Source organism: Rhipicephalus sanguineus, chromosome 11 (assembly GCF_013339695.2).
Source record: "Rhipicephalus sanguineus isolate Rsan-2018 chromosome 11, BIME_Rsan_1.4, whole genome shotgun sequence".
NCBI lineage: Eukaryota > Metazoa > Arthropoda > Arachnida > Ixodida > Ixodidae > Rhipicephalus > Rhipicephalus sanguineus.
The window spans coordinates 114,307,421-114,325,539 of NC_051186.1; the positions used below are offsets into that span (position 1 = coordinate 114,307,421).

Consider the following 18,119-nt stretch of genomic DNA (forward strand, 5'->3'; position numbering starts at 1 on the left):
ACCCTACACGAATGTGACGTCTTCTCTGGTGAGACGTGTCAACGGCTAGGTAGTGCGTGAAAAGTTCTGAATGAAGCGTCGGTAATAGGCGCACAGTCCAAAAAATCGTCTGACTGCCTTTTTGTCAGATGGTGCGGGAGAACGTGTAACGGCATCCATTTGGTCGGGGTCAGGCCGCACCCCTTCACTGCTCACAAGATGCCCCAGAAACAGAAGCTCTTCGCGGCCAAAGTGATATTTTTCTGGTTTAAGCGTTAGTCCGGCAGATCGTATCGCTTGAAATACCGCATGTAGTCGCTTGAAGTGCTCGTCAAAAGTGACAGAAAATGCAATCACATCGTCCAAATGTACCAGGCACGTTTGCCACTTGAGGCCTGATAGTGCGGTGTCAATGAGCCGCTGAAATGTTGCCGCTGCGGAGCACAAGCCGAAAGGAAGTACCTTGCATTCATAAAGGTCTTCGGGTGTCACGAATGCTGTTTTTTCTCGGTCTCTTTCGTCGACTTCGATCTGCCAATATTCGCGCCTTAAATCTATCGACGAGAAATAACGTGCATCCCGTAGTCGATCGAGAGAATCGTCTATACGAGGTAGCGGGTGAACGTCTATTTTCGTAACCTGATTGAGCTTGTGGTAGTCCACGCAGGAACGTAAGGAGCCGTTTTTTTTTCTTCACCAAATACTACCGGCGATGCCCAAGGACTCTTCGACGGCTTAATAACGTCATCCTGAAGTATCTTTCGCACCTGACTTTCTATGGCTTCACGTTCCCGCGGAGCTACTCGGTACTTGTTTTGCCTTATGGGTCTGGCCGTTTCATCCGTAATGATGCGATGTTTCGTCAGAGGCATTCGACGAACTCTGGACGTATAAGAGAAACAATCCTGAAACTGATGAATAAGGTCCAGGTGACTTTCCTTCTGCGTAGGCAGCAAACTTGAGCCAACATCGACGAATAGAGGTACGGGCAGTAGACCGGTGTAATCGTCTCGCTCCACAGTCAAGCAGCTTGCGACCTCGGTGAGTTCCTCCACGTACGCGACTGCCATACCTCTTGCAAGATGTCGTCACTCAGGGCTGAAGTTTGTTACTAGAACTTGCGTGTGTCCGCAATTTACGCTTATGATGCCTCTTTCAATGGATAGGCCATGGCTGAATAGCAATGTTGGAATTTGTTCGGCGATGATGTCGGACTTGCCTAGTAGGTCGCATGTTACAGCCAAGAAAGGGCTTGACCGCGGAGAGATGGCCACGTCATCGTCGAAAACGCAGAGATGTGTACGTGGCTGATCTGCACAGCGCATATCTGGAATTTGATCTTGGGCCATCCAAAATATAACCGACCTGTCCGGAATGTGTATAACGGCGCCGTATTCAGACAGGAAATCCATTCCAAGATCAGGTCTTTGCAGCACTCCGACAAAATGACGAACGTAGCAACGAAAGCCGAATTACCGATGTTAATTCTGGCGGTACATTTGCCAGTCGGCGTCATCAGTTGACCACCCGCGGTTTTGATGTTGGGCCCCGTCCATGAAGTTTAAACTTTTTTGAGGCAGTCGGCGAGCTTGCGGCTTATAACAAAGAAATTCGCACCAGTATCCACCAGCGCTATCACTGGGCGTCCGTCTATGTAAACAGCTGGGCCGGCGCTTACGATTTCCTTCGGGGTCGGCGACGTCGCATCGTCCGTCGTATCGCCGTATCGTACGGTTGGGGGTGTTGTAGCATCTCGACGGGCGGCAACCTTCCCCCAGAGGTCGCTGCTGTTAGTTTCCCCGATGAGGGCTGGGGCACCTGCCCTGGACAGCGTAGCCGTAACTACGACGGTGCGGCGAAGAGCTCGGCGCAGGTGACGGAGAGCGGGGTCGACGATACGGATCGAATGGCTCTGCTTGCGGGTGCGTGTTGCTGCCGTGCCGGTTGTCAAAACGAGCACGTGGAAAGGTCGGCGCAAAAGTCTGAGATCTCTGTTCACGCTAAGGGCAAATGCGGTAAAGATGGCCGGCTTCTCCGCAATGGAAACAAAGTGGACGGCGTTCGACGGTGCGCCACAAGTCCGTCTTACGAACAAATGGTCGACTGGTGGCCATCCTTTGCGACCAGGTTGCAGACGTTGGCGGAGGGTGGAACGGCGATGTTTCCGTATGCGCATTAAGCTGTGGAGCCGGCGGCAGTGGCGGTGCAATGTAAGCTAGAATCACCGACTCGTGCGGCAGTGGAATGTACGATGGGATCACCGGCTCGTTGCAAGTATGAGCCAGAGGAGACGAGTTGTGCGACACTGGCTTGGACAACGGACGGCTGACGCATAGTGAGCTGATCGCTGGTCTGGTACCTATTCGGGCAAAGAAAATGCTTGCCTGATCTCGTGTCGTACAACTTCTGCAACCGAAGCCATTGCAGGTTCTTGCGGAGTCACAAGGAGGTTGCGGATCTCATCACGAACAACCTCGGAATGAGCTCACGTAGAGAACCCCCACTGCTGGCCGTCAGAGCAGGGACGCTGTTCGAGGCGTTGTTTGGTCGGTAGTAATAGCGGCACTGTTGCTGTAGTGCTCTCTTGATTGTTGTAGCCTCGCGAACAAATTCCGCAACGGTTGTCGGCGGGTTGCGAAGAAGACCGGCAAACAGTTGTTCTTTGACGCCTCGCATCAAATGTCGGAGTTTCTTGGCTTCAGGCATCTCAGGGTCAGCTCATCAAAATAGGCGCGTCATGTCCTCCGCAAACATGGCGACACTCTTATTTGGTTTCTGTATACGCGACTCGATGAGTTGCTGAACCGATTCGCGGCGGTCGTTGTTTGCGAAGGTGCTGCGAAGCTGCTGCCGAAGTGCATCCCAAGAAGACAATGTGGCCTGGCGGTTCTCATACCACGTACGAGTGCTGTCCGCTAGAGCAAAGTAGACGCGCGAGAGCTTCTGTTCTATGGTCCAATGGTTTGCCTTGGCGACTCGCTCATACTGGTCTAACCAGTCCTCGACGTCTTTTTAAACCTCACCGCGGAAGGTCTCGGTAATCCGAGGCTACTCAACAGTCACCTGTTAAGTGCCTCCAGTTGCCATTTCTGCAGACGGAGTCCTTGGCTGGAGAAGTTCCAGGGGGATTGGCTCGGGACTGAGGCCTCGGTGTCGGCGACTGTCGCGGTGGACAAGAGTATCCACTGTAGCAACAGGTTCCGGTGTCGGACTTGAAGTGCCGGGTCGTGGGGGAGTCCCGAGCATCAGACGTAAAAGTCAAGCACCTCCACCAGTGTCGCAACGCGGAAATAACGAGATACAGGACGAGTAAAGACAAGTCTGTATTGAGATAACAAAAAGAGCAGACGCCTCAACGTCCTCTTCCTCAGAGAGCCCACAGCTGCAGTTCGTGCCGCTCGCTTCTTTGTCCTCTGTCGTCCTGTCGGCTATTGATCGTGAAAATATGAATGCCTAATTCTCAAACCTGAGACCGGAGGTTCTTGGAGATTATGGAGATTTACTCTGGGTAGACGTTCTAAGGAAGTATTGTAGGTGATCCCGACAAAGTTATTGAACAAAATCACTCGTAACTGCAGCTGATAAAACAATGCGAATCGCACGTCGCATGTTTGCACGTCGCCTTAATAAAATAAACAATGCAAGAAGAAGGTAAGCAGGCAGATGTCAGCAATAAAAAGAAAAGTCCACGTCCCTCAGCCAGGGCTCATCCTTCTTGAAGAAAATTGAACTCACGGCGGAACATTACCATGAGAAGTAAAATGAGAATTAAGTAGTGTTTCCAAATAAGAATGCCTGCTTTGCGTCCATTTAAATGGTAAACAATTTTACTACTTGCAGTGTGCAGCTGGATGTAGCATACCTATCTACGGGGCCTTTTGTGCTACTTTTTGTGGCCTTTTGTGCTACTACAATTACTTATGTCTGTCTACTTTTCTAGTAGAAAAGTAGAAATCACGACTGTTTTTCTTTCTATTTTTGTAGTAGTAGCGAAATGCTCCATCCTAACTGTTTCGTTCCGCCATGCCAGGAATTGCGCCGTCGTATACGTGCTTTCCAGCGCAACAACAGTTGTAAGCCACAATGTTGCTGTGCGTTCTTATCCAGGGAACAGTGACATGTGGCAACTACAATAGGAAAATTACCAATAAGCTCGATAAAACATCAGATTGCTATATCAGAAATATCTGATCACCGACAAAGCCGTGATCATGAAAGCTTCAATTAATAGTTAAGCAGGCACGTGTGACCGGCGCTCCTTCTAATGCCGCAGTTGTTTGCTGACGCCTCGTTTTGTGCGTAGAGTGCCCGCGAGTCTTTGAGTTGTCGACGTCGCGGGCGTTGTTTGCGTGATAATTTTGCGAAATTCACGAGTAAACAGAAACAAAACAGAAACAGTATATATTAAACAAAAGTGTTGCGAGACGAACGAGGCAGCAGCGAGTTGCCGACTGCCGTAACTTGGGCGCGGCCGCTGTGTTTTCAACGCACGTGCTTGGCGCGTAAACAGAGACGATCGGCCAAGGTCAGGGATGCGCTGGCTGTAGCTCGAGTTCATCGGCCGCATTCAGTGCTAGCACAGGAAACACTACACGACGTCAACGTGAACTTCGATCCTTGAGCACGTTCGCTCCGCGCTGTTGCTATAGAGTCATCACAGACTTCGCTTGAAAAGCTCACTTGGTACCCTATGCATGCGCCTCAGGTGACACTAATGCGAAAGTCATCTGGTGGGTCTATTTTAACACAGACTTTATATCGACGACTAACGTCATCTCAGTTGTCACTAGTAGTGCTTTCAATTATTAACTCTCACTAAGGAAGTCAGTACTCACAACTTCATTTACGCATTGTAATCAAATTAACTATAATGCCATTAACAAAACCAAACTAAAAGCTGACTACTCATTAAACATACTTTGATTATCCGGACATGTCGACTATTTTGCGCGTTGGTTTCGGCACCGCCATAGTGGGCTGTTAACCTTGCTGTGTTGTATCTTGAACAAGTAAATAAACAGTGCTACGGTGTACGTAGACACATGAAAACGGTTGGTTTGGCGCATTAGACGTTTCCTGACCTTATCGATTCACGTCACGAGATATAAAGTAAGATAACATTTATTTTAGAGCCCAAGGTGGCGGCGCCGATATGTCTTACATAAAAGAATCTATGTATACAGTCGCTTTGCCCTCTCTCTCGCATGGGTTTGGCTTCCATAAACTCCCGCAATAGGCGTCACGCGAACGCCGCGGAAGCTTTGCATGATATATGTTGCACTAGGCGATCACCTAATTACCATTCTTTCTATCACCTATGTTTCCCGCTTTCGCCGGGACGAAGTGAGAGTCCAGCGAACGCCATGTTTAATCACTCGACTACCTTAAAGGGACACTAAAGGCAAAAGCAATTTATGTTAGAGTGAAAGCTCAATGTACGGCAACGTCTAAAACGGCAATATTATCAACAGCAGTGCCCTACTTAGCGAGAAATTAAGCTAAATGTATCACACGATGAGCGCCACGAGCGGGACATTTTGGAAATGATCGCGATGACGTGAAAGAGTCCGACTACAATTAATCACTCGTAATCAAACTAGCTGCAATAAAAAAGATTCTTCCGTGCATCAAGAGACGTAATAAAATGCTGCTTGTTCGTTTCTGTTTGATTCATGGATCAAAGAACCTATTTGGCGTTGCCATGGGTAACGGCGCGCATGGTTCAAAGGTTCCGTTTTCGGCAAACTACGCTTCGCCCGGCGGCCTGCTTCCTTCACGCGGTCGCGTCTCAGTGTTATTTTCGGTATCGCGTACTCCCGCGTGTATTTTCCACGCTCGTGAAAGTCGCTCTGACAGAAAGTTCGACAAAATGCCGCATGCATGTGATGTTGCCGGATGCCCGAAGCGCAGTAAAGGCGGGCAACGCTGGACACGGCAAAAGTGACGTGAGAAACCGCTTACAGGCGGGCGATTTGAAGTACGCTAACGCGATGCGGACCACTAAAGCGTGATTTTATATCAAAATAAGCACTTTCTTGGCTGAAAAGTAGCACTACGAGGTTTATGGACCGCTATTTCAACAATCAACGTCGACTTAATATTTGCCTTTAGTGTCCCGTCAGGAAGCTGGCGTGCCTAGAACGATGAATCGCGGAGCGTTATCAGCTATTATTGCGGCAGCTATTTATGGACACTCTCGGCGGATTCTTGCCGTCGCCGGCGCCATCATGTCCGGATGTGTATATATATATATATATATATATATATATATATATATATATATATATATATATATATATATATATATATATATATGTATATATATATATATAGAAAAGGGCACGAAAGATAAAGCAGAGGAATACATTTCGAAGCACCCGACCAAGGATTGGAACCCTCGCTCATCAGCGCGCTGCGTTACAGAATTCAACCATGTACCATGCATGCGCCGGCGAGATAACAGCAAGAGGTAAATGATATAAATTACCTACCGCTGGTGGTACGCAGATGTTGGAGAAGTTCAGTGTGTTTCTTAAGGACGATAGTCTTTCTTGGGGTACTTAGACATAGAAATGTTGCTCTGTCTGTCTGTCTGTCTTTCTGTTTGCCTGTCTGTCACCCGCTTCAGCCACCCGGCCAAAGTTTAAGCACTTTTAACACGAAAGTGTTTTATGCCGGGGTCCACCACGGCTCCACTGTCGTATTTCTGTCACGGATATGACGTTGTAAAAAGCAACGACTAACAGAGAACAAAGAAAAAAACCAGAATAAAAACTTGCGTCACCGGGAATCAAACTCACGACCACTCTCTCCGCAGCTCGAAACGATTCGGCCACGGACGGCACGTTATTCGCAATGCTAACGCCGAGCTATTTATATACACCATTTGCGGGTGGCTGTACTCAGAGATTTGTGTTACAGTGTTTTCGCCATCACTAGCGAGATGGCGCGACGGGCTCGAAGAGTAGAAGAGCGCGCTTAAAAGTTCGTCGCTGTTGCGACGAGCGCCCGCGTCTACAAGGCGTGGTCGCCTGTACTCATAGATCTGTGTTACAGTGTTTTCGTTATCACTGGCGAGATGGCGCGACGGGCTCAAAGAGCGTAGAAGAGCGCTCTCGAAAGGTCGTCGCCGTTGCGACGAGCGACCGCGTCTACAGGGCATGGTCGCTTGTGCGGGCGCTTATCTCGTGATCACGGTGGTTTGTACGTCTCGCGTTGAGAGCACGAAGGTCACTTGGCCCACTGGTGCAGCTGCTTTTGCGAAAGGAACGCGGTGCTCACGCATAAGTTACAAATGTGACAGTTAGTTCGCTCTCATCCTGTGTATGTTCGTTCTGTGCGTCCTTTCTGCTTGAGCAGCGCATTGCAAGTTTCGAGCTGCATGCCGCCCTTCGCGTGACATTACAATTTGTTGCTGTAGCATTCATTCCATCGCCCTTGGGGCGAAAGAATGCGCAACAAACGCTCAACTACGCCTGTGAAGACTCGTTTCACTTTCGTGTTATACCGATGCCTATGACAGAGGGATCATCCATGTTTTTTCAACGCCCACCCATCTGGCACTGGTATCTCCGTTCATACTTGTGAGCATTGTCGATCAAAAAGCAAATGTGAGGCATATCTGAGGCGAGACATCAATACGTAACTATTAGGCGGTGTGTTCCTTTAATGGAGGAGGAGGACTCGTGTAGTACGGCCGGCACAAGACTATCGTCTTTTGACGACATTTGCAGCAAAGCACGCAGATACGCGGCCAATTTTTTCATGACGCAACACTCCTACGTTTTCTTTCAATTTGAAACCTGCCCTTGAGACGCCCACCAAAAGTGGCCCCTTTTTGTACCCACTCGTGATGTGGAACAAAACAAGAAAATGAACACCGGGCACACCCAGAGTTGATCTATATGCTATCTTTAGGTAGCTCCTAACGGACCCATGTAGAGTAACTCTAGGCACACCTTGCATCAGACGCCTCCGTGTGGCGGGAGACGCAGAGGGGTCACTCCACGCGCCGCTGTTTAAAAGGAAAATAAATATCTAAGTGCGTCTGATTCTCTATTGTCGACACATGGAGCGCGTTGATCAAGCACAAACACGTAACACCTGTGATACTTGTCCCCGCTAGTCCTGTTTGTACGTGTGCGTTCTTTTCGAGCGCCTTCTTTGTGCTTCAGCGACGGCCTGCGGGTATCGAGCTGCTTGTCGTTCTTCGTGTGACATTCCAATTTCTCGCTATCGCATTCATTGCTTCGCGCTTGCGGCGTAACTGTGACTTTTTCATGTGCTTTTTCTACGACACGCCAGCTTTTTGCCACGCGACCTTTCTCGTAAGGCATTGAAGGCGTTCGCCATATAAACAATAACTTGAGAGTATGTACTTGCTTGTATTGATTCTTGATTGTTGTACGATTCCTTTTCAGCCTGGCAGCCCCCGTGGAGCCGCAGGTCCCGCGATCACTCCGGCAAGTGATTTATCTTAATGCAAACTAGGTGCTCATTCATGTTCATAGGACTTACCGCATGATGTCTATATGGTGTACATTGCACACCGAGCAACACGGGTTCAAATTAAGACAGCGCTACTGTCAATGTGTGGTTCATTGTTTATGGGCAATAGCGTATCCTAACCATTAAACAACCGCAACATGACCAAAAAACACTACAGAGGGTATAGCAGCAAAATTTCGATTTCGTAGGACCACGTTTAACTCTCAAGTGAGGTTTATACGTCACACCGGTTCTCATATACAAATACGTTATGCGCAACTATCCTAGGCTACTAAACCGAATGTCGTGGGCTGGATAATGGCGCATACCGACGCAGTTGAGATATTGAGGCCCGGGTACATGTCCGATGTCGGTGCACGTTAAATCCCACATATTATTATTACTATTATTACTATTATTATTGTTATTATTATTATTATTCAACTCGCACAAGGATTGTGCATCTACATCTAACAAGCCCAAGCAATATGTATTTTGTAGTTATTAGAATCTAGACAATTTCTACTGCAACAATTTCAACACTACTCTTAAAATAAACAGAGTTATTATTATGTCCATGTTTGTAGTTCTCATTCTAAATTTTCCTACTATACACTTTTTCAGTCTCCACCGCAATTAAGCCCCGCTGCCGCTGGTCCAAGTGGGGTAAGTTCTCTATCGAAAGGCAAACTTTGTTATCCTTGATGTTCAAAGAACTTAGTGCATAACGTCTACCTGCAGCATGGCGCCCAGCCTGCATGCGTGTGTGCTCTGCTAGTGCCCTTTTTTCGGTAAACAGCAGTTTTTCCGCTGCGAAATCTGCGAAAAACGTGTGCACGCGAAGTGTGTGACTTGGCCGGATGACCAACGGCAGCTGTTGAAGTCCGCATCGCGTCCATTTTCCTGTAATTTGTGCGATTCCGCCCAGCATGGTGACAGGCCTAACGACCAGACGGAGGTATGCGTGACGGCGGCGTGTTCCCTGCCGCCACGTGGTTCCCCAACCGGTCCACCTCTCGCCCCTTCGGGTGACCTTGGCGAGGAGGTAGCCGGCCTTCGCCGCCTGCTCCTCGACGCGCTAGAAGGGATTTCGTTCCTGTGTGACGAGGTCTCACAGCTGTGGGAGGATAATGAACGCCTGCGAAAGGAACATTCACGAGTGGCTGAGCAGCAGGTCCGTATCGTCGCCTCCCTTCGTGGTGAGGTTCGTTTTCTGCGCGATGAGCTGACACGCTGCGTCACCCCCAAGCTAGGAGAACGTCCTGCAAAGTCTCCAACGGCAAATTCTTCCGTGAACTCTGACACCCCCGCGACCTCGGATACGACTCATAACACCGAAACGCTTCCACGTTTTACCCCACCACCAGGTTTTCAGCGTGATTTGAAGCTACGCGTTGTGGATCGTACGGAAACCTCTTCGGCCAATGTCACAGTGAGTGCAAGGAAGGAAACAAAACGAAAAACACATGTATCTACTGGAGCCATGGACTCGTCCATGGACTCGTTAGTGGCTCAAATTCCCCAACGACCCCAGCGGCAGTGGGTTATATTTGTGTCCAAGTTGAGCCCTGACACTAGATCTGCTGACCTCAGGAAACACATTGAGTCTATTGACCTTTCTGCCATTTCCTGCCGGCGGCTCAAAACAAAATATCCTTCTTACTCCTCGTTCTGCGTTACAGTTGACGAAGATACATCGAAACGTCTGAATGACCCGTCAATGTGGCCGTGCGGTTGCATTTTCAAACCATTCCGTGGGATTCTCCACGAAGACATGCTCCATCCCTCAGAGTGCGCATCCGTAAGCAACGGTGCCGTGTAATTTGGATATATTTTAACAGAACGCTCGTTGTCTTCGCACTAAGACGCGCGAATTCTTTGCTAATGTTGTTTCGTCTTCTTTTGACCTTATTGCGATTTCTGAAACGTGGCTGTGCAGTGAAATTCCTTCCTGTGACTATCTTCCGTCGAACTACACCACCTTCCGCAGTGATCGGGACTTCTGTGCAACTAAAAAACAAGGTGGTGGTGTATTGATGGCTATAGACAGTTCTCGAAGATCTGTTAGACGCAAGGACATGGAAACAATTTCTGAATCAATCTGGATCGAAATTAGTCTTGAGCACTGTGAAAAATTGTTGATTGGATGTGTCTATGTATCGCCAAGCGTTTCACCAATTAATTTTAATCAGATCCTCTCTTCTATTGAAAATGTGGTAATTTCGCATAAGAAGCACAAAATTCTTGTACTTGGCGATTTTAACACACCTGGAATTGACTCGACCACACTTAATTTTTCTCATTACCATCATTTCTTAAAGAACAAATGCAGCGTATTGTTAGATTTTCTCGCTTTTAATTCCCTACAGCAGCACAATAGTACTGTCAATTCCTGTGGTAACGTCTTAGATCTGTGTATTACTAATAACCAACCTATCGAAGTATCACTCTCTCACATCTCTCTTGTTCGTCCTGACAAATTTCACTCACCACTCAAACTAACACTCTGTATTTCACCAGAAAAACCAAGCTTTCCCAGAAAAATCGACAAAACGCCCAGATTTGCCTTTAAGCGAGGTGACTACGTTGGCTTGTACTATGACTTGTCCACCACAGATTGGTCACTGGTAACTGACAAACCCAATGTTGATGATCAAGTCGATCAGTTTACGGAACTTATCATGACCAACATGCGCAAGTTCATTCCCCAGTATACACCTAATCATTGTAAATATACCTCCTGGTTTTCATCAGAACTTATAAGTGCACTGAAACATAAAGATCGTGCACACAGGAAGTATAAACGTTCTCCATCAACTCATTTGAAGGAAGAATTCTGTCGTTTTCGTACTCTTTGTAAACGCCTTTATAAACGGGATCACAGTCTGTATATTTCATTTTTAGAAAAAAGCGCGTCTGACAGGCCGGCTGAGTTTTGGAAGTATGTGCGCAAACGGTCAAGCAAAAGTGGCGAGTCCTTCAGGATACTGGACCCAAATGGTGTAGAAGTTCAAGCCGTTGCTGAATGTTTTGCCATAGATTTTTCGTCTGTTTATAAGTATTAAGCCTCTGTAGCTAGTAACGGTCGACAGGTTAAGGCAGTTGGCACAGCTGATGCTGTGTCACTAGATTTAGATTATATTTCGGAGTGCATTAGGCTCTTGAAACCATCCTTTTCAGCTGGCCCAGATGGCCTCCCCTCTGCCATACTAAAAGCCTATGGCAGTATACTTGTACCTGTATTGACTACCATATTTAATATGTGTCTGCATGCTTCAACTTTTCCGAGCATGTGAAAAACTGCTCGTGGTTTCCCAGTGTTTAAGTCTGGCTGTAAAAGTGACGTCTCGAACTACCGCCCTATTTCCCTTCTTTGTGCCGCATCCAAAATCTTTGAGCTTGCTCTTCACAAAATATTGTCTTTTGATGTAAAAAAATTCATTGATTGTGAATCAGCATGGGTTTCTCGCTGGCCGCTCAACTGTCACTAATCTTGCCAGTTTCATGATGCAAGTGTCCACGCCTATTTCGCAGAGAGGACAGGTTGACGCTATTTACTTTGACCTTAGCAAAGTTTTGATGTTGTCAGCCATTCACTGCTTGTGGATAAAATTGCACACTTTGATGTTGATTCTTCAATTGTGAATCTCCTCCATAGCTATCTTCTTGATAGATCATGTTATGTTGTCGTTAATGGCCAAACGTCCTCTTTGTATAAAGCTACTAGTGGGGTTCCTCAAGGGTCGGTACTGGGCCCACTCCTTTTTTTTAATTTATGTTAATGATGTTTCTTCCGTCATTCGGAATTCTTCTTTCCTTTTGTATGCCGATGACATAAAGCTATTTGAGGAAATTCATTAAGTTGTCGATTGTCGCTTGCTGCAATCTGATTTGTGTTCTTTTTCTTAATGGTGCAGGAGCAATAACCTCTCCCTAAATATTTCAAAAACCAAGGTAATGAGTTTCACTCGAAAAACATCTAGTGTGCCATTTTTATATTCTGTCAATTTTGTGTCTTTGTTTAAGGTATGTGAGATCAATGGTCTAGGTGTTCGTTTTGATAGCACCTTCCACTTTTCTCCTTACGCTAAGCGTGTTGCTTTGCGGGGTCTTCGCACCCTAGGCTGTGTTTGCAGAATGTCTAGAGAATTGCGTTCTCCTGTGCCCTTCCGAAAATTGTACACCGCGCTATGCCTTCCTCAACTTGAGTATGCATCTGTGATCTGGAACGGCATTCCTAATTCCAGCAGCAACGCCATTGAGCGAGTCCAGCAAAAAATCCTAACCATTTACAACCATCGTTTCGCCAGAAATGACTCTGGATCTCGTTTTAACGCTGCTGGATTATTATCATTGCCATCACTTTGCTGCCGACGAAATCGCGCTGATCTGTTATTTCGTTACAAGCTTGTGCATGGTATCATATCCTGCCCTGTACTGCTCAACTGTCTTAATTTCCGAATTCCACGTAAGCTGACCAGAGAGAATAGACCTTTTCATGTAACCGCCTGACTCTGTGAACATTCGACCATTGGCAGGATACAACGTCTTTACAATGCTTACTTTTTGGAGCTCGATGTTTTTCACAGCTCCCAGTCGTTGTTCTGCTCCGAGCTTTGCACTGTACTTGCATAGCCTCGAACACTGTTGAATTTTTTTTCTGCCTGCGCATAGTTGTATATGTGCAATTTTATAACGTTTTTTATTCCTTATATTTTATTATGAATGTTTGGCTTTGTTTTTGTTTTTTTCCCGTGCGCCAGTACAAAGACCACCACGGTTGCTCCTGGGCACATTAAATAAACGTTTGATTTGATTTGATTATTAATATTATTATTATCTAACCATGGCTCTCAGTCGGGATGCATGCTTGCTATGCTCCTGTCCCTTTTTCGGTAAGGAGCTGTTCTTCCGCTGTGAAAATTGCTCTAAAGGTGTTTATGCGAAGTGTGTAACTTGGCCTGATGAAGAGCTGCAACTTCTGAAGTCTGGATCGCGCTCATTTTGCTGCAATTTATGTGATCTGAGCCGTGCTGCTGGTAAGCCTAGCGAATACAATACGGCGGCGTGCAGCGATGAGCATTGCAGCTCTCAAACCGGTTCCCTCTCCACGTGCACCCCTCCGGGTGGCAATCTCGCCGGGTTGCGCCGCCTTCTCCTCGACGCGTTGGAGGGAATCTCGTTCCTCAGCGACGAGGTATCCCAACTACGCGAAGAAAACGAGCGCTTCCGTAAGGATCATTCCCGCGGTGTTGAACAACAAGCCCACGTCGTCGCCTCGCTTAGTGCAGAGGTCCGCTTCCTGCGTGAGGAGCTGACGCGCCGCACGGCCGGAGTGGCAGTGAAGGCACCTGTGATCCCCCCCGCGCATGTGATCGTTGACCGATCAGTGACTTCCGAGCAACCTGCCTGCTCTGAACAACCTCTCTCCAAAACTCTTTCATCTTCGAATTCGGCGCCAGCTGACGTAGACACGTCCGAGCGTGGCAGTGTGATGCCTGCGACAGCTTCTTCTGCTGCGGTAACTGAGGCGGAAGAAAAGAAGAACCCCGCCTCATTTGGAGCTATGACAACATCGAATATATCTGTAGCTCAGCGGCCGCAACGGCCACAACGGCCAAAGGACATTTTTGTTACGAAGCTGAGCCTGGACACCACTGCTGCAGACATCAAAAAACATATTGCTTCAATGGATCTGGCTCCCATCTCCTGCCGGTGACTTCAAACAAAATTTCAGTCCTATTCTTCGTTCTACATCGAAGTCGACAAGGAAACACTGCAACGCCTGAATGACCCTTCGATGTGGCCCCTCGGATGCCTCTTCAAGGCATTTCGTGGGGAGCTGCGCGATGACATGCTTCATCCCTCTGAGCTAGTCACTGGAATCGAAAGTGCCGTGTAACGTAGACATATTCTACCAAAATGCTCATGGTCTACGTACCAAGATACGCGAGTTTTTCTCTAATGTTCTTTCGTCTTCTTTTCCTATTATTGCTATTTTTGAAACCTGGCTAGGAACTGAAATTCCCTCATCGGACTTTTTTCCCCCGACCTACACCACCTTCCGCAGTGACCGAGATTTCAGTGAAACCAAACAGAAAGGCGGCGGCATCCTGATTGCCATTTACAATTCACTGAAATCCGTTAGACGGAAAGACTTGGAAACTATCGAAGAATCCATTTGGCTAGAAACCAACCTTGAGCGCAGTGAAAAATAGTTGATTGGATGTTTCTATTTACCGCCCAGCATGTCCCCTGCCTCGTTTCATGATGTCATGTCTTCCAGTGAACTTGTGGTATCTTCTCATATTGGGCACAGAATTATTGTTCTTGGGGATTTCAGTGCACCTGGAATGGACTGGAGCACGCTTACCTTTTCTCATTACAGTCATTTCACAGAGAAAAAGTGTAGCCTGCTCTTGGACTTTCTTGCGTTTAATTCCCTACTGCAAGATAGTTCAGTCGTCAATTCCAGTGGCAACGTCTTAGACCTGTGTGTGCCAATCGATCAACCCCTTGAAGTTTTTCGCTCCAACATCTCTCTTGCACGTCCCGACAAATTCACTTAACGTAAGATCACTTAACGTAAGATTATCCGCATCAACCGAAACAACGATCTTCAGCGGTTACGTAAACAAATCTCCGAGATTTGCGTTCAAGCGAGGTAATTACACGGGCCTCTATCATCACTTGTCCACCGTTGAGTGGTCACAGGTTACTGACAAACCAAATGTTGATGACGAGGTTGATCGGTTTACGGAGCTCGTACTGAGCGGCATGCGTAATTTCATTCCCCAATATACGCCTAAACTACGTAAATATCCCCACTGGTTCTAATCTGAACTTATCAGTGCACTGAAGCATAAAGATCACGCACACAGGAAATCCAAATGTTCTCCATCCAGTGAGTGGAAGGAAGAGTTCAGCTTCTTTCGAACTCTCTCTAAACGCCTGTATAAACGGGATCATAGTTCGTATATTAAATTCTTAGAAAAAAGTGCCTCTGACAGGCCGGCTGAGTTTTGGAAGTATGTACGTGAACGGTCTAGCAAAAGCGGAGAGTCCTTCAGACTACTGGACTCAAATGGGGTAGACGTGCATGCCGTCACTGACTGTTTTGCCACGCATTTCGCATCCGTTTATAAGGCCTCAGACTCTAGTACTAATATCAGACAACAGCCCAAGGCAGTTAGCTCATCCAGTGCTTTGTCGCTGAATGAAAATCGTATCTGCGAATGCATTACGCGCTTAAAACCATCCCTATCATGTGGCCAAGATGGCATCCCCTCCAGCATACTAGAAGCTTATGGTAGTATATTTGTCCCAGTACTGACTACGATATTCAATAACTGCCTGGGCACTTCCACATTTCCTAGCATGTGGAAAACTGCTCGTGTTTTTCCAGTATTTAAGTCGGGCTCTAAAACAGATGCTTCTAATTATCGCCCGATTTCTCTACTATGTGCCACATCAAAGATCTTCGAGCTGGCTCTTCACAACATATTGTCTTTTAGTGTGAAAAACTCGTTGATTCCTAATCAACATGGTTTTCTCGCTGGCCGCTCAACTACCACAAATCTTGCCAGTTTCATGACGCAAAGCTCCGCACCTATTTCTCAGAGAGGACAGGTTGACGTAATTTACTGTGACCTGAGCAAGGCTTTTGACGTAGTCAGCCACACACTGATTACGGTTAAACTTGCGCACTTTGATGTTGACTTGTCGGTTGTGAATCTCCTGCAAAGCTATATGCTCAATAGATATTGTTATGTAGCCGTAAATGGCCAAACGTCTTCTTTGTATAAAGTGACTAGTGGGGTCCCTCGAGGGTCGGTATTAGGCCCACTCCTATTTTTAATTTACGTTAATGATGTTTATTTTGCCATTCGTAATTCTTCTTTCCTCTTGTAGGCCGATGACATCAAGATATTTAAGGAATTGCATTCAGTTGATGACTGTCGCTTGCTACAGTCAGATTTGTGTTCGTTTTCCATATGGGGCAACGGCTATAACCTATCTCTGAATACCTCTAAGACAAAATTCATGTCTATCACTCGTCAATTCTGTAATACTCTGTCAATTCTGTGTCGTGATGCAAGGTTTGTGAAATCAGTGATCTTGGTGTTGTTGCTGATAGCACCTTAAACTTTTCTGCTCACGTTAAGCGTGCTGCTATGCGGGGCCTTCATTCTCTCGGGTGTGTTTGCAGAATATCTCGAGAATTCTGTTCTCCTATAGCCCGCCACAAATTGTACACCGCAATATGTCTTCCACAGCTTGAGTATGCGTCCGTGATACGGAATGGCATTGCTCAATCCAGCGGTAACACCACTGAACGGGTCCAGAAAAAATTCCTCAGCATATATAACCATCGCTTTGCTAGAAATCACTCTGGATCTCGTTCGAATACTGCTGGATTATTATCACTGTCATCACTTCACTGCCGACGAAATTGTTCTGATCTGTTATTCTTCACAAGCTAGTTCATGGTACCATATCATGCCCTGCACTTCTCAATTGTGTTAATTTTCGAATTCCGCCTAAGTTAACCAGAGCGAATAGACCGTTTCATGGACCCGCCTGCTTCTTCCAACACTCTACCGTTGACAGAATACAAAGTATCTGTAATGTTAATTTTCCTGATTTTGACGTTTTTCATAGTCCACACTCATTGTTTTTATCCGAGCTTTGCACTGTCCTGACATAGTATGCCACAAAGTAGTCTTCCCTACTCCGTCTTTCCGCATAGTTGTATATAGGCAATCTGACTTTTTATTCCCCTTCAATATTTATCATGTTGTCTAATTTTACTCCTCCCCTTTTTTGTTTATTTCTCTTTGTCTACGCGTCTTTGCTCTTGTTATTTCTGAGGACTGTCTGTATTGTATTGTTTATTTTTATTGTTTTATTTTTGCGTGCGCCTGCACAAAGACCTGAGGGTTGTTCCTGGGCACGTTAAATAAATGATTGATTGATTATTACAATTATTATTATTATTATTATTATTATTATTATTATTATTATTATTATTATTATTATTATTATTATTATTATTATGAGCAGCTGTAACCAGCATGCGCAAACCATTATGTGGTAATTGTTCCAGGGAAGAGACTCGAGGAACCGAGTCTAGAAACAACACAGTGGAGTGTACAAGGCTAATGAACAAACAACGACGCACTAGGAACAATGACACGTAGTGCAAATAACAGGATCCTATTACATTCGCTTCAGACGACTCGAAGACGAATGCCATCAGCTGTCGGTATTTTACCGTGCACACTATATCGTCGTTCAAAATTTATACAGTCAGGCTCGATTACTTATCATGTATTTATTCTAGTCGCACTAAGAATGTTTCAATAATTACGTCAGTGAACATGTATTTTCTTTTATTATCATCGTAAACATCCATTCATTCATTTAGCTTTCACGAATAAACTTTGTCTAATAGTAAATACAACTGATACATTACGTCGGTGTATAGATAACAATTATACACCGAGAACTATTTTGATGATATTGCACCTTCGGAGGCTAATTTCGGCCCACATACAAATTTAAGTTCGACAAATATTGCGTCAGAAAATTCAGGACCATTTCGCGTACTTTGGCTGGGCCCCATCGGTTCAATAAAATTCGCTGTAACTTTG

At 46.2% G+C, this 18,119-nt stretch overlaps 1 protein-coding gene across 16 annotated transcripts in view; it reads left to right on the forward strand.

Annotated features, from left to right (window-relative positions):
- Positions 1-18,119, forward strand: part of LOC119374702 (cuticle collagen 2C) — a 256,546-nt gene that overhangs the window by 93,738 nt on the left and 144,689 nt on the right. For 14 of the 16 annotated variants that reach the window (XM_037644880.1, XM_049411049.1, XM_049411050.1 and 11 more), the window contains 2 exons: positions 8,400-8,441; positions 9,091-9,132. The exons of the other annotated variants lie outside the window; for them this stretch is intronic. In XM_037644880.1, the coding sequence (XP_037500808.1) occupies positions 8,400-8,441; positions 9,091-9,132 (84 nt within the window). The remainder of the gene's footprint in view (positions 1-8,399; positions 8,442-9,090; positions 9,133-18,119) is intronic. 16 annotated transcript variants of the gene reach the window in all.